This window comes from Podarcis cretensis (assembly GCF_951804945.1).
Source record: "Podarcis cretensis genome assembly, chromosome: 11".
NCBI classification, from domain to species: domain Eukaryota; kingdom Metazoa; phylum Chordata; class Lepidosauria; order Squamata; family Lacertidae; genus Podarcis; species Podarcis cretensis.
Genome location: NC_137180.1, coordinates 26,485,322 through 26,501,490, shown reverse-complemented (window position 1 = coordinate 26,501,490; position 16,169 = coordinate 26,485,322). Strand labels below are relative to the sequence as shown.

The window sequence follows — 16,169 nt, the reverse complement described above, 5'->3', positions numbered from 1 at the left end:
AAAATGGCCTATCAATCATTTTACTGGAAAACTGCACTGTGATCATTCTAATCCTCTTAATGTTCAGTGGTGTGTCTTTAATTATTATTGCTCAAACTCAGGTCATGTCTGCATAGGTTCTCTGGTTCCCCGCTTGGAGCAGGAGAAATGGTTTCTTGTGCTCCTATTTTTAGTGCTGAAAACTTTTCAAGGCTGACTGCCCTGAACCAAATACCATGACTATACTAGATATGGATTATGGCCTGGATCCTCAGTAGCATAGAATTGGCAAGAGAACTTTTCCATCCACTTACATAAGGCGCCTCTGATTTTTTGTGTCCCCCCCCCCCCCCGCTCTCAGCAGTTTTCTGCACCCCATCGTTCACACTTATTGTGTGTTCCCCAACCTCATACAGTTGTACCTCAGAAGTCAAACGGAATCAATTCCGGAAGTCTATTCGACTTCCAAAATGTTCGGAAACCAAGGCATGGCTTCCAGTTGGCTGCAGGAAGCTCTCGCAGCCAATCAGAAGCTGTGGAAGCTGTGTTGGACATTTGTGTTCGAAAGAATGTTCGTAAACTGGAACACTCACTTACGTGTTTGTGGTGTTCCGGAGGCAAAACGTTTGACTAGCAAGGAGTTTGGGATTCAAGGTACAACTGTATAGAGCAAACTTCTTCAACCTCGGCCCTCCAGATGTTTTGAGACTACAATTCCCATCATCCCTGACCACTGGTCCTGCTAGCTAGGGATCATGGGAGTTGTAGGCCAAAAACATCTGGAGGGCTGAGGTTAAGGAAGCCTGGTATAGAGAGTATTGAAGGGAGTGCAGAGGGCTGGAGAGGGAAGGAGGAAACAGGAAAGTTGCCTTGTGGAAATTCTCTTCTCATGCTATTTATGACCCGTAGCAAAGTGACTGACGGGTGGGGTATATATTTGAATAATGGTCAATGAAAATATTCCAAGAGTCAGCTTAAAAGACAAGAGAGAGTCTGGAGTGCTAACTTCATTTGATTTCTCATGCATTTATTTCTCATTATATTTCCCTTTTCCCAATTGATTCTAATTCAGAGGACTGCCAGTTGCTTCCTAGCAGTCATGGCTGAAAAGTTGCATCTGTTGTTTTGGGGAAGGTCTTGAGTCCATCCTCACTATTAGAACCACTATTTCCAAAGTCTACACGAGCTGCTGCATGCTTGCAAATAAACCACTAACTGGCTCGTTGAGTCAGCCTTTTCCTAACCTGCATTGTTGTGCTTAAGACTGGGTTGTAATAAAAAGGAAGATTATAAGCCCCAAACAGATCACGGGAGAACAAATGTGTCTTTGCAGGTGGTCTGCTGTTTGCAGTTAATGGAAAGCCGTACCCTGGAGACACGGTGCCCGTGCAAGCATTCGTGATGAACTTTTCAACTGGAGAAATCATTGACACTTTCATTCCACTTAGAAAGGTAACACGTCGTGAAGCATCACTTGGTTTTATTAAAAATGCATGAACACTCGTTTCTTTTTCTTCCCCTTCAACGTCTTCTGCACATTTCAAACTTCAGCATGATTTTTTTTTTTTCAAATTACCTAGCAGGTGAAACAAAATTATTCTTCCTAGTTAAATTTTGGATGTTGTGTTGTAAGGCTGTAGTTAACGATCTGTCCCTTAAAAAAGATAGTTTAGGATCCTGATGCCTGGATCAGAGAAACACCTATTCACTGGTCATTGACAGTGAGTTCAAGGACATCACAGCCTGGTTTGGAAGTGATGCTAAGCTATACTTATTGTGCCACAGGAACAAGCCTCAGACTTGCACTTTTCCTTCCTCCTCCTCCTCCTCCTCCTCCTCCTCCTCCTCCTATGGTGCAGCTACTTGCTGGCTTTGACTCTGAAATAAGATGTGCATATGGGTGAATTAAATACTGACCTTGCCGCGAGTGTTGCCTCTCACCTAAGCTTGTGGCAAGCCGCCTTTTCGTAAAGCTCTGCATGAACTTTCATGCAATCTATCATGCATTGCCTTACTAATTAAAAGAGGAGAAGGAGGGGGATTTTCTAAAGGGCAAGAGGGATGAGGATGAGGACAAAAGCTTATTGGTGACCACAGGAGGGAACGGGAGCCATGTCTGGCTGGCTTGCATTTTGAATATGCAGAGGAAATGTAAATACGGATTGAATTTACTTGCACTCTTCATGATCACCAGCAATATGTTTAATCTATGTGGATCTTGCTTCCTCAGAAAATAGTGGTAGCCAACAATAAAACAGCACTGGGGCAGGGGGGGGGGCGAGGAAGCATGCTAGTATTGTATCTTTTCCCCTTAATCATTATGTTGTAAATGATCAGTTTAACCTAAGCCATTAGTTACCTAAGATGCTTCCTGAAATATGCAGAACTGAATTTGGTCACAGCTGGGATACTGGGCTAATTACAAAATTACACCGAAAGGGCTTCAATTCTAAGTGAGCAATAAAATGAACAAGCCCCAATTGCAAAGCAAGTTGAGAGCATTCTTGGTTGCTGAGTAAGAAGGCTGGTCCTTTTCAGATTTTCTTAGTGATCTCTGTTGCTTTGGAATTTGAAATTTCCATGAAATGAATCTGAAAGAGAGTGAATTTAAGCTGCCTGCTGACAAAGGGCCTACATTAATAGGAACCAGTGTCTGTTGAGGGATCAATAAGCTTCTGTGGTCAGAGAGATGTGAAGGGTTTCTAAAAGGAGAGGGAACTTTAAAGTAAGAGAATGCCCCTCGAGAGAGAGAGAGAGAGAGAGAGAGAGAGAGAGAGAGAGAGAGAAAAGCCATCTGTGTGAGAGTTTCACTCCTGGGTCCCAGTTCTGCTTTGCAAGGCTAGCAGAGCATTCGTAAAAGTATTTGGAAACTTGAGTTTTACATCATGCTGCTGGATCTTGTTTTGTGTTTGAGTTGATCTTATCACTGTGTTGTTGTTGATTTTTAGCTTTTTAGCTTTTTTAATATTGTGTAATGTCACCTCGAGGGTTTAGACTGGGTTGAAAAGCAGTATAAAAACTGATTAATAAGAAGAAGAAGCTGAATTCTGGTTGAAATTGGTTCTCAAGTAGCCCTCCACTAAAGAAGTAAATCTGCAAAATACCACCGTGAACCAAGCTGAAATGATTTCCCCCTCCTTTATTTTCCACAAGGCAAGCTAGCTTTAAATTGTGCCACACATAGTTTCTAACTCAGAAGTTGCTTGGCACACAGCAGCTTATTGCTTCATATGAAAAGTCCTTTTATTTAATTAGGCTAGAGTCAAAAATAGACAGGGTTGAAATTTGATTTGTTAAGCCACATAAAGGAAAGAGATTCCGCTAGACTGGGGCCAAGTCACTGCATTATTATTTGTTTTCCCTTTCCCATTTCATTCCACTTCTAAGTTGTCTGAAACTGCCACCATGCATGTGATGTCAGCATGCCAGTGGATTAAAATTAATTAGTACTCTGGGATAGCTGTCTAATTTGAAAACTTAAATCCAATGTCAGATTGGCTTTGAATAAATTCCCTCCCAACCCCCGCAGCATTTTAATTTCTGGTTATCTAGAATGGGAATCAGTATTGCTTATTAAAAATCTACATTTCATCAGTTTTAAAGTAAGGATGCAGGCTCCAGTATAATCTAAGATACTTCCCAGTGCTGTGTGTCCTTTCTACTAGTGGCTGGTGTTATCCCTGCTAGGCACAGAGAGAGTTGGTGCAGGGAGAGATTTTATTGTTGAGAAATAGGGAACATGAGCTCTCCAGATGTTGTTCAACTCCAATTCCCATCAGTCACTGCTAGATTAGACAGTGGGCAGGGATGATTATTATTTGGAGCCCAGGGACACAGGTGACGCTGTGGGTTAAACCACAGAGCCTAGGACTTGCTGATCAGAAGGTTGGCGGTTCGAATCCCCACGACGGGGTGAGCTCCCGTTGTTCGGTCCCTGCTCCTGCCAACCTAGCAGTTCGAAAGCACATCAGAGTGCAAGTAGATAAATAGGTACTGCTCCGGCGGGAAGGTAAACAGTGTTTCCATGCGCTGCTCTGCTTCGCCAGAAGCGGCTTAGTCATGCTGGCCACATGACCTGGAAGCTGTACACCAGCTCCCTCGGCCAATAAAGCGAGATGAGCGCCGCAACCCCAGAGTCGGTCACAACTGGACCTAATGGTCAGGGGTCCCTTTACCTTTACCTTTAACATCTGGCGAACCACAGGTTCCCCATCACTGGTCTGTATGAACAGGGCCAGCCCACCATGAGGCAAGGTGAGGCAACTGCCTCAGGCAGCAGGGTCCACAGGGGCAGCAGATCCCACTGTCCATCTTTCTTTCCTCATTGTTCCTGTTCTAGATCTTCCCTGACCCTCTTCTTCACTAGGGGGGAAGGGCATGCCATTTGGGGTCCGCCTCTGTGCTGAAATGTCTTGGGCCGGCCCTGTATACTGATTATCATTTTAGCTTTTATGTAGCACTTCTTAAATCCAGTAATCTTAAGCATCATGATTAACTTACCAGAGATTGACATGGCAAGATAATGCAGCAGGGTCATGTTGTTTGAAGCCTGATGGGTTGTCTGTTGCCATGTCGTTCTGTAGTGAAAAGACTTCACCGCAAACCTGCAAATCATATTGCTGTACAATAGGACACCTCTGCTCCATCACTGGACTTTGTGCACCCTTTCACATATTAACAAAGCTTAAAACATTTCCTGAGTTTAATTCTACATCTAATCGTTGAACAAACGGCTCTAAATGAGCTTTTGTGTTGTACTGTGATGATCTCCAATTTTAATTCTTTGGCTCTTTACATTGACAGAATTTTGAGATGCCACATGACATTGTTGCTTCCGACGACAGAACAGTGTATGTTGGTGACGCTCACGCCAACACAGTGTGGAAATTTGCATCCCCAGAAAGTAAGTTGTGTTTGCCTTCAATCATTTCAAGCATTATTTTTAGGCACATACTTAATCAGCAACCCTGCTTTCTTAATCCCTGTTTTAAGAACATTTCTGCAGCAAGATTTCATTAAAAGGGTTGGACATATTTTCCAAATTCCAAAAAAGATACTGGATTTCTGTGTTTCTAGTTTAGCACAAGGAGACAGCCTATTTTGGCTGTACCATGAGCAGTGATGTGTTTTCTAGGAAATTTTGAATCAGAAAATTTCTGATGCTTGAAATTGATTGTGATCTGATTTAGTATGTTTATCTGATTTGTAATAGTGAACAAAATTAAGAGTACTTGTGTTAATTTTATGTGCTGAATATTTGCAGCATTTGTATATTATGAAGATCATCATCAAATTTGTATACCACCCATTCCTTTAACCTAATTTTTTATATTTAATATATTTATTTATTTTACTTATTTTTACTTATTTGTATTTTATTTATTTATTTATATTTATATTATTTTATTTTATTGAATTGAATTTATATTCCGCCCTATACCCCCAGGTCTCAGGGTGGTTCACAGAATAAGGTTTTAAGGGTTTCCCCCAACCTTCCAGAGCAAATTTGGGGAGGGTACAAGTCAGTCATTGGGAGAGGACTGAAGGAGGAAGTTTCATCGTGCAAAGAAAAATCCTTGCTCTAATGAAATTGTTTAGTTGGATATCGCTATTTAGTTGGATTTTTTTTCCTGGGGGTACTCAAGGGTACACAGTACCAGACCTTTCCTCCCACCCCCCACACATTAAAAGTGTTGCACTTACTGTAACAACTTCATGGAGAGTACCGACACCAATTTTTGTTTCATTTTTTTAAAAAAGCACTAAGTAGAACTAAGATTGGCTGCAGCCCACTGATTTTTAAAATTCATTTTTAATTAGTAAGGGGGAGGGATGTAGGACTTGCTTGTCAATTTTTGCCCTTTTAGAGGTTCACCAAGATGGTTTGCAGCATTAAATGCTGTGCTGCCATGCCTGGCATATTATCCTGTTAGAGATCACTTCATCCCCATCTTGTCCCTCAGCATCTGGCATTTAATGTCCATTGACAAGTCAGCTGAGAATGGTAGTCACTCCACTGGCTGAATAACTTAATTTTCACTCTCCTAAGCCACTTTCACATCTTGTTAGCCTAAATATGTTGCTCCCACTGGAACATTTGCTGCCACTTGGTCATTAAACCTTCTTGGCTGACGGTGTCCCCTTCAGTAGCTCTGTTCTTTTTAAAGGTATAAACTCACAAATTGTTCGACAGTTCTGTTGTATACTATTTATTGGGGGCGGGGGTTCCCCCAAGTTTGTTTTACAATCTCGTACCCAAAAAAGCATCTGAGGCAGAATACAACCACAATAAAAACAATAAAACAAAGAATAACACCACCAATCAGAATGAAACAAAGCCAGATGAGATTTATATATTTTAAGTACAAATTGCAGAGTAAACTTGCTTCCCATTTGCAACATTTAGAGCCACAAATGCAACTGCTTGCTATGATATGCATGGTTTATATGCCATTTACAGCGGTACCTCACAAGACGAATGCCTCGAAAGACGAAAAACTCGCAAAACGAAAGAGTTTTTCGTTTTTTGAGTTGCTTTGCAAGATGGATTTCCCTATGGGCTTGCTTCGCAAGATGAAAACGTCTTGCAAGTTTGTTTCCTTTGTCTTGCAAGTTTGTTTCCTTTTTCTTAAAACCGTGCATTCACTTCGAGGAGCAACTCATAGCATGCGGTGTGGTAGCCTTTTTTGAAGACTTCGGTGATTTTTGAAGCTTTTCCAAAGTCCGTGCTTCGCAAGACGAAAAAATCGCAAGACGAAAAAACTCGCGGAACGAATTAATTTCGTCTTGCGAGGCACCACTGTACTTTATTTCTGCTCTTTTGATTCAGAAGGATTCCCAAGCCTGCCTGCATAAAATAATAAGACACAATCACTTTAGGGCCACTACCATTCCATTCCGAAGTGTCATCTATCACCCCAAATACAGAATTGTGTCCCTTCCCATCCCACCTACCTCTGACTGCTGGCGGTTGGTCATTTGCTTGTCTGTGCACTCCTTATTCCCTCCCCTCTTCCTTTTCAAGGGTGGATTCAGTAGCTATGCCTCAGGTGAGTTGCTGAGCAATGGTCACTTGCCTCTGCCATACAGGTGCTCCTGATTGGAGTGTCTGGAAATCTCTGTGGCTGGTTTGGTACCACAGAAAACTGATTATTTCCTCTGCAATGGAATACCCACAACTTCTGCTTTTCCACTAAGACTAAGGTTTTGGAAAACAGCTCTTGGTAGAGGATGGTGTAAAACACGCCGCAATTCCATGAACAATTCTGTTTTGACCTTTGTTTGCAGCAATAAAGCAATAAATTGACTGACTGACATTCAGAAATGAGGGTTGGTCCTGTTGTTCCCAAGAACTGGTCCCATCCCTTAGCTTAGCGGCACATGCAGTTTACAGGTCCCATATTTTCCTCTTTTCACTGTGTGAACACACACAAATGTAAATACGCATAAGATAATTCAGCACTTGTCACATGATTCCATCCCTTTTGACATAGGTGGGGAAGCTCCAACCTGTAAGCCAGTCTTGGCACACCAAGGCTTCCAGTTTAGTCTACAAAGCAATTTTTCCCAAGCCATATCCGCCCATCTGGTGACATCACTGGTGACATCAGGTGATGGACAGGTATGCATCCTGCTTTGGCTGCATGCACCTGTCTCCAGGAGGGGACAGGATTCCAAAGCCAAGGCAGCAGGACTTAGTCAGCTGCTGAACAGGAATAAATTTCTGCTCAGTTCAGGCACCCCAGCAGAGGCTTTCAAACAGTGCTGCTCTGTGCTTTGAAGTCCTAACAATTGGAACTTCAAAGCACGGCATCACCTAACATCATAGAGATGTTAGGTTACTGCCCACCTGTCACATTTTTTTTTCTTTTCGAAGCTGCTCTGGCGAGCCAGCACCAGCGCAGCACACGGAAATGCCGTTTACCTTCCCGCTAGAAAGTGGTACCTATTTATCTACTTGCACTTAGGGGTGCTTTCGAACTGATAGGTGGGCAGGAGCTGGGACCGAAAGACGGGAGCTCACCCTGCCGCGGGGATTCGAACCGCCGACCATACGATTGGCAAGTCCTAGGCGCTGAGGTTTTACCCACAGCGCCACCCGTGTCCCAGCTCCCTGCCCACCTGTCACATTTTGCCCATGGGAGATAAAATAATCTGGCCAAAGAAGTTTCTCTACTCCTGCATTATGACAGTAACTTCTTGTCTGTCTCTTCAGTAATCCCCCTAGATGAGCATCTTTGCCATTCTCATTCAATTCGCTCGGTTTAGTGGCTTTAAAAAGCAAAAGGCTTCTTGTATGATTAAGAGTGTAGTCTTCAGCAACAATGGGAAGAATAAGGATATATGAAGGTAATAAATCTTAATGTCTAAAGGAATGGAGCAGCAACGATGTTATCTGCAGCTTTCCCAAATATATTGATAGCGCCATAATATGTAAGTGTTCTTGCATAGTCTTTTTAGGATCTGATGTTAACTAGAGGTTTTTGAATGCTGGGGTGTTGCCAACCAAAGCCTTGGAATCAAAATGCCACTAGGTCTCAGCTTCAATGGACAGTGTCTGTGCTCTGCAAAGCTGAGTCATTTCTTCCAAGCCATCCACCATGCAAGCCTATGCAAAAGTATTTAACTGGGAATATATTGTGCAAATGAGGGTCAGGTCTTGGTTTCCATGATGTTCATAAATATATCTTGAGCACAGGCTTCCTTGATGCATTCCCCATTTTCCCTCTGAATTCAGCACAATTTAAATCCAGCACTGAATGCAAGCCCTGCTGGAACTGGCTCGTCTTAGGAGCTCCCTAATGGAGCAGATCCCTGCCAAAAGTGGCGTTTTCATTCAGCGCTGATTCTGAAGCTGTGGCTGCAAAGGAAGAATCAGGAGCATACCTAGAGATGAAGCCATCATGACATCTCAGGTGGCCTGTGGTGGGTGGGCCAATTCTGGATCTGCCCCAGTATCCGAATCCAGTTTCACCCCCATTTTAACTGATTGGTTTGGGCGCAAATCATACTTAATCCTGAGGTTATTATACTGGTTACAAAGTCAGAAAACCCTTTGAGTTTTGAGAGAGAGTACTTAGCTACTGTGTCCCATAGATTTTGCATATATTGCCAATTAAGACCAGCCCTGCTAATCTTCTAAGTAGTGCAGGCTTGTAAAGGCAATTGTGTGTCACAAATGGTGGCCATTACAACCTCTATGAATCACACACATCACAAGGGCTTAAAACTGTTTTTTTTTGTGTGTGTGTTGCAGAAATGGAGCATCGGTCTGTCAAGAAGGCTGGGATTGAGGTACAGGAAATAAAAGGTTAGCCTTGTCTCAGTTTGACTGCCTTGGGGGGAAATGTGATGGCCTTGTATTACTATAAACAAGATAAAATATGTTTTGGGGATCTTCCTCAACTTAATAGTCACTATGGTTTCTATGTGCAAATAGCTGTCTGGAAAGCACTTGTGTAAGCAAATTAAAACTTTAATACTTGTCAAGATTTTTCAGTTGTATTTGTTATTCCTAAATACGAAAGCACTAAGAGTTATGGCGAGTCTTCTTATGCTAAGGAAGGTAGAGCTCAGGCAACTGACAGCAATGATCTTCGGAGTTCCTATTTATGGGCTTCTTTAACAAGGCAAGAAAAGAAAGTCTGAATCTCTTTAATGTTTTAAATACTTCCTAAAATATGATTTAAAAAATAGGCCATGTACACAAGGTTGATTCTTGGTAAAATCATGCCAAAATTTGGCCTCATGCCTCCTTCCCGAAGCAAGCACTTACTGGGCTTGGGAAAGGAGGCAGGATGGTGACCTCTTGGTTCAGTGCCCTGAGTGGGGGAACCAGTTGTGCTGCCCTAAATCCACCTCTGAATGTACATACTAGCTAATTAACATAGTTGCAAACAACACACATACATGCAGTTTAAAGCAGAGAAACCAAAATGCCTCCCACCCAAAACAACTTAATGTCTCCTACCTCCCAGTGAGAAGAGTGAGGGCGTGTTCAAAGTACATTTACACTTGCAAACAAGAATTTTGAGTACTGCCAATGTGGGAGAGATGATGCTGGAGGTGCCACCTACCGTTTCTCTAAATCCCCCACAACTTAAAAGTGGTTTGTTTTCTTAACAATACAGTCGTACCTTGGAAGTCGAATGGAATCCTTTCTGGAAGTCCGTTCAACTTCCAAAACGTTCAGAAACCAAAGTGCAGCCTGATGATTGAAGAATGGAGAATGAAGTTAATGCACTATGCAGAACTAGATAAACTAACAGGAAGGATTCGAAACCGGCGGAACCATAAATTCACGGAAGACTGGAGTAAATTTACGGACTATTTGAAAAGTATTTGTGGAGATCAGATGACGTTTGTAGGTTTGCAAGAAGTTTTGTGAGGAGTATTATTGGAAGTATTGCAAAAATGGAGAAGGGGAAGGATGATTTGTTAAGAGATGTAAAGGCAATATAAAGTTAAGAAATGCATAAGAAGTGGTTAAAACGGTGGATCATCAGAGGTGCTGATGGAAGTCTAAAAAAGATTGTATAAGTGTTAAGTTTTGTGGTACATTTTATAATTTATATGTTAAAATCAATAAGAAATTCAACCAAGGGGAAGCGAGGAAGTCACTTAACAATGTTAATAAGTGTAATTTTAATAAGGTTATGATTTATGTTTGTTTGTTTATAATTTTGTGAAAATCAATTAAAAAAAACTTGGAAAAAAAAGAAAGAAACCAAAGTGCAGCTTCTGATTGGCTGCAGGAAGCTCCTGCAGCCAATCAGAAGCCACGGAAGCCCCGCCGGACGTTCGGATTGCAAAGAACATTTGCAAACTGAAACAGTCCGGATTTGCGGCGTTCAGGAGCCAAAACATTAAAAAACTAAGCTGTTCAAAAACCAAGGTACGACTGTACAATCATTTGCGACTTTACGAGGTAGCTTTATAAATGCTCCAATTATATTGAAAAGATTCAGGATAGATTAATGATAGTAAATGAAAAAGAGTCTGAGAATTGGGCCTTGTGGATGAACACTCTTTGCAACCAGTGTTGGCTGTGGTAGTGGTTAGTGGGACAGTTATTGAGACGGAGATAGGCGAGGCAGAGGGAGCTCAGTGTGTTGTGGTTTCAGCAGCGAAGCCAGTCTTATGAGCACACACTGCACCCAGCTCCCTGCTTCTTACTCTCGTCTCTTGGTAACTGGCAGTGATACTGGGCACTGGGAAGCCAGAGCCGAGCAACACCATCCCACGGACTGCTACTGATGAGTTGACTGCATTTGAAAGTTACCAAGCAACATCTTTTTCCAAAGCTTCCCCCCCCCCCCATCAGCCTTGTCAAGAAACTGCATTAGCACACAAGCATGGCAGGGCTGAAATCTCACGAGGGCAGACATCTTGTGAGATTTGGCAGTTCCTGCCTTGCCCAGCTGTGGCAGCCAAAGGCCACCTTCTGGAATTATCATGCCAAGATGAGAGTTGCCAAAGCAGCCCTTTTGCAACAATGAGCTTCGAAATTCCATTTTATCTGTGAACTCACTGGGTAGTTGAAAGCTCACTTATAAAAATTGGGTTGTTGAGGGACCTTAACGTTGCAAAATTGTCGTGAGGATAAATAAGCCATACGATTCTTTTGGCACACAAATAATGGATTTAGACAAATAGCTTTTCCTCCAGGTGTTGAAATTTGGCTTGCTCAATGAGCCTTGACTATGGAGTCCATCATATATCGAACTCCTTCACACAAACCGCATTTGCCCATGCGTAGCAACTGCAAAAGTCAATGACTGCCTGGGAGGAGGGTATGTGTGTGTGTTTGTGTTTGTGTGTGTGTGTGGTCACATCTATTAAAATGTGATCTAGAAGTTGCTAGTCCTATAAGACATGATGCACATGAAAGCACATGCAGTTGATTGCAGCGTGGTCTGTTTTGCTTGTCTTTCATTTGAAAGTTATAATTCCTGTTTCTTTCCTTCTATGGCGACCAATCTTTCAGCATCTTGCACTTGCTGCTAATTATTGTTTTACAGGAGGCTTCCAGGTGGCAGTGACTAGTGGAGATGACAACTTCTGCAGGAGTCAGCGGACAGAGCTCTGAGCTTTGTTGGAAGATCTGCTGCCCCCCTGCCTCCTAGACTGTCTCTGTTTGTGAGCGAATTGGCAGGGGGGCTGTTCAGACTCCTGAAACCTGACCCTTTTATTGGAGCTATTTAATTTTACTTTTACCCTTTATTCTCTTTCCCTCCCTGCTCATCTTAGTTATCCCTTCCCCTCTTAAGGATTAGTTAGGGACTTTCCCAGGGGGCTTCACGTAATTGAGATTAGGACCTTTTGCAGCCTGAAGGTAAAGGGACCCCTAACCATTAGGTCCAGTTGTGACCGACTCTGGGGTTGCAGCGCTCATCTCACTTTACTGGCCGAGGGAGCCGGCATACAGCTTCCGGGTCATGTGGCCATCATGACTAAGCTGCTTCTGGTGAACCAGAGCAGTGCACAGAAACGCCGTTTACCTTCCCGCCAGAGCGGTACCTATTTATCTACTTGCACTTTGATGTGCTTTCGAACTGCTAGGTTGGCAGGAGCAGGGACGAGCAACGGGCGCTCACCCTGTTGTGGGGATTCGAACCACCGACCTTCTGATTGGCAAGTCCTAGGCTCTGTGGTTTAACCCACAGCGCCACCCGCGTCCCATTTTGCGGCCTATTTCCAGCCAAAAAGCCTGAGCAGTTGGTCCAAAGCCACCTGAGGGAAAAACAGAGGTGCTCCTTTGGGCGGTAGTCGTGGCTCAGTCTGCTTTTTACCACCTGGCACAAAAGAAGTTTTTTTTCCTTTGCATCTAAAGACGAGGCTGCAGAGGATATTGCACTGAGTAGGTAGTGGCTGAAGTAAAGCCGTTCTGGTTCACTAGTGGAGCCAGAGCGCAGAGCTTTGCCTGATCTGAGGAGGTACTTTTGTTGCCTACTCTTCCCAGAGGGTGGGCAGACATCGTACCCAAGACCAGGAACTCAGAATGGTGGTCAGCCCCTTCCCTGCCTTTGGAAGACTCTGCTAGTCTGGGCCCTTCCCCACCAGCTGGGAGGCAGAGGCGCCATCTTCAGAAGAACACTGAGGGGGCCCGACACAACGTCCTGAAGTCACACAATGTCCTGACATCGCTGCGCTTGGCTCGGCGTTCAGCCTCAACAATGGGAGCCCCTGGCCCCCTTTAAAAAAGGTTGAGGGGGCTCAAAGAGCCTTGGCTCCCTGGAGCTGGCATGCCTGCTGGGAGGTCAATGTCACAACCCCATCAGGGTGCCTCAAAGCTGTGAGCCCTGCATTTATGCCCTTTGGTATGTTTCCTATGGTAACTGGGAGGGGCCTGGAAAGGTTTGCAGAATGGGTTTGGGGCCTTGTTGAGTCCCAGATGAGGCAGTCCTTGGTCCAGGCCCAGTAGGGTGGTGCCCACAGTTCCTCTGGTTTCCGCTCCACCATGGTAGGGGAAACAAGGGCAAGTGAGAACACAAGTCCCGGAGTAGGTTGTCTATAAGGCAGAGGGTGGCAGCTGCTCCAAAGAAGCTCTGAGCTCTGCCTACTGACTCTTGGCCATTGGTGATCAGTGCCATCCTCCTTAAACAGAAATTCACATTTCTTTTTTTCATTTTTTAATACATGTTATGAAGTGAACTTCCACGTTCCCGTGGAGTCCATATGCACAGCGTGAAAAACCTCATCTTTGTTCAATCTCCTTCTTTTCTTAAAGAAGCAGAGGCTGTCATAGAAGCCAGACTGACAAACAAACCCATGTCAAAGGAATTGTTAAAGAAAGAAGAAAAGCACCCTGTGGTCCAGCAGGCCAGCACCGGAGTTTCTGTTGTCCTTATTACGACGCTTCTAATTATTCCAATCGTCGTCCTTTTGGCAATTGCAGTATTTATCCGGTGGAGAAAGACAAGAATCTATGGAGGTAATTAGCTAACTCTTAAATTGGTAACAACAATCCTTTTTCGTGTCCAAAACCTTCATGGAAACAGCACAATAAAACTGTGTGAGATGCTTATTTCCCCACTACTGTGCAGCAGTCAAATTTGAGCAGACAAAAGTAAGATGTGCCATGATCCCTGTATCTCTGGCTTTCTTGGTTTGGAAAGTGGCTTTTTATGTTCCTTTCTCTGTTTGGCTTAAATTTTCTTGCAGTACTTTAGCAGGGGGCAGTGTTTTTTTTTTTTTTTTTACTTTGTGAGTTCATAAAGATTGGGATGTTAAAAATGGTAGCTGAAGAAAGCACAGCCAATTATGGAGTGGTCTTGCTGTCTTTTGTGCTGGCTCTGAATAAGATCTCTCTCCTTTGGATGTCTCCAACTTACTCTTTAGAATGCATCTGGGCCTCCCTTGATGTGGAATTCCTTCTATATGTGCTAAAACAAATAACCCTTTGCTTCCTTTTCTTAAATTTCTATAATTTAATGCTTGCAAATAGCCCAGAGTAACAGCACCCACTAACTTACCTATCATAGATGTATGTTCAGCAGCAGCAGCATTTTATCGGTTCAGAGTAAAGACCAAGTGTTAAGACCTATCCGTCAGCTAACTCCGAAAACAAAGCCATGCAATAATTGCAAGGAAACCTTCAAGTGGGATTTTGAGTGCAGAAGGGACAGGAAGAAGGCATGCTTAACCCTTCTCCCATCTGCCATTTCTACACTCTGCATCAACTTTCCGTGGCCTTTCCCTTCTCGTTCATAATGAGGAATTGGTTTAGAGTAGAATAGAGGAGGAAGGAGAGGAAAGAGCTTCCTTTAATGGTGTCTGCTCAAAATCTACCACCACCACCACCACTGAAAAGCTGTTTGACTTTACTAAAGACTCGCTGAGGGGCCTTATTACATGCATTTGCTAATAATATGTAAATAATGGAGGGGACGTCTCACATTATCTCAGGTGGAACTTGCACCTGTTCTGCATTTTGGCCCATTCAGGATGAGGGCAGAGTGCATTGCCTTGCTCTTTTTGATATTGTCACTTATCCAAATCTGATCAGCTACACTGTCATGCTATGCTGGCTTCATGGCCCCTGTTACAAAGGTGGCTAACCTGGGGTCCTCCGGATGCTGTTAAAAGTACAGCTCTCATCATCCCTGACTATTGGCTGTGTTGGCTGGGACTGATGGGAGTTGTAGTTCAACAGCATCTTGAAAACTCCAGGTTAGCTACCTCTTCCTTATTAGCTGGAACACATCAGGAAAAATTCTTATTTGTTGTTTAAAAACTGTCAAAGCAGCTGCCAAGAAACAATGAACAGAAATAGTTCAAAATGGTACAAAAATTGCAGTGGGTTTTCTTTGAGGCTTCAGAGACTATTTAGAGTGCTTGTCCCATGTTCATCTGCAATAACTTGGATTTGCCCTAGTTTTTAGCTCCTGTAAGCTTAGGTGGTTTTCACATGGGGAACATTTTATAAATACCAGAAGCAATTCTGCAAGTAGGATATAGCTCAATATATAAACAGTGCAACACACGGTGTTTCCAAACAAGTGCTACTATGTAGTTTTTCCCTATGGATATGACTTTTCACAAGTAAACCTTGTTGGAAATATTTGAATTAATGTTTTGACTTAATGCTTTGAAAGGCTAGCTTGGTTTCACTAAGTTTGTCTAGTTTATTATAGATTTAATGAGGGCTTTTATAGAAAATGTAACTTGAAAAAAGAGACATTGCACATAAACCAACAAATCTTTAATAAACATATGTTTTAAAAAATAAAGAAGTAATTTTAAGGGAAGTCACTTTTAGAACTTAATTCATTTTCTCAGTGGGACAAATCCAGATCCACGTCTTTTACAGTCTCGGGTGATATGTGAAAGTAAAATTCTAATAGTCAGCGGCAGAACAGAATCATTTACAAATAGTGCTGTTACTTTTCAGCTGCAAACACAGCAAAACCACCAAGGCCCAACAGAGACTTTGCCATTTCATTTCCATTTCTCTTCCACATAGCTTGATTTGCACAAATCCTGCTTTATTTTCTGGTGTGTGTTGATAATATAATTCTGCTTGAGGGTGCTTGCTCCTGATGTAGCAATATGTCTCATTTTTATAGCTGATGCCGAACATAAACTTGATTCAAGTTCAGGGGGAATCCTGGGCAAATTTAGAGGTGAGTAAAGGGAAAGCAAAGACCAAGGATGAGGGCAGGAAATAGTCCGGGCACTGTAGCGACACC

At 43.0% G+C, this 16,169-nt stretch overlaps 2 protein-coding genes across 8 annotated transcripts in view; one reads left to right on the top strand and one right to left on the bottom strand.

The window, feature by feature from the left end:
* PAM (peptidylglycine alpha-amidating monooxygenase) overlaps positions 1-16,169 on the top strand; it is a 125,859-nt gene that overhangs the window by 107,981 nt on the left and 1,709 nt on the right. For 3 of the 7 annotated variants that reach the window (XM_079995401.1, XM_079995396.1, XM_079995397.1), the window contains 5 exons: positions 1,313-1,431; positions 4,783-4,882; positions 9,236-9,289; positions 13,709-13,912; positions 16,047-16,103. In XM_079995401.1, the coding sequence (XP_079851527.1) occupies positions 1,313-1,431; positions 4,783-4,882; positions 9,236-9,289; positions 13,709-13,912; positions 16,047-16,103 (534 nt within the window). The remainder of the gene's footprint in view (positions 1-1,312; positions 1,432-4,782; positions 4,883-9,235; positions 9,290-13,708; positions 13,913-16,046; positions 16,104-16,169) is intronic. The other 4 variants (XM_079995400.1, XM_079995402.1, XM_079995398.1 and 1 more) reach the window with 3 other exon arrangements.
* The window catches only part of GIN1 (gypsy retrotransposon integrase 1), a 34,303-nt gene continuing 24,905 nt past the window's right edge, over positions 6,772-16,169 (bottom strand). Inside the window, exon 9 of the mRNA XM_079995603.1 lies at positions 6,772-7,137. The gene's annotated coding sequence lies outside the window, so the exon portion shown is untranslated. The remainder of the gene's footprint in view (positions 7,138-16,169) is intronic.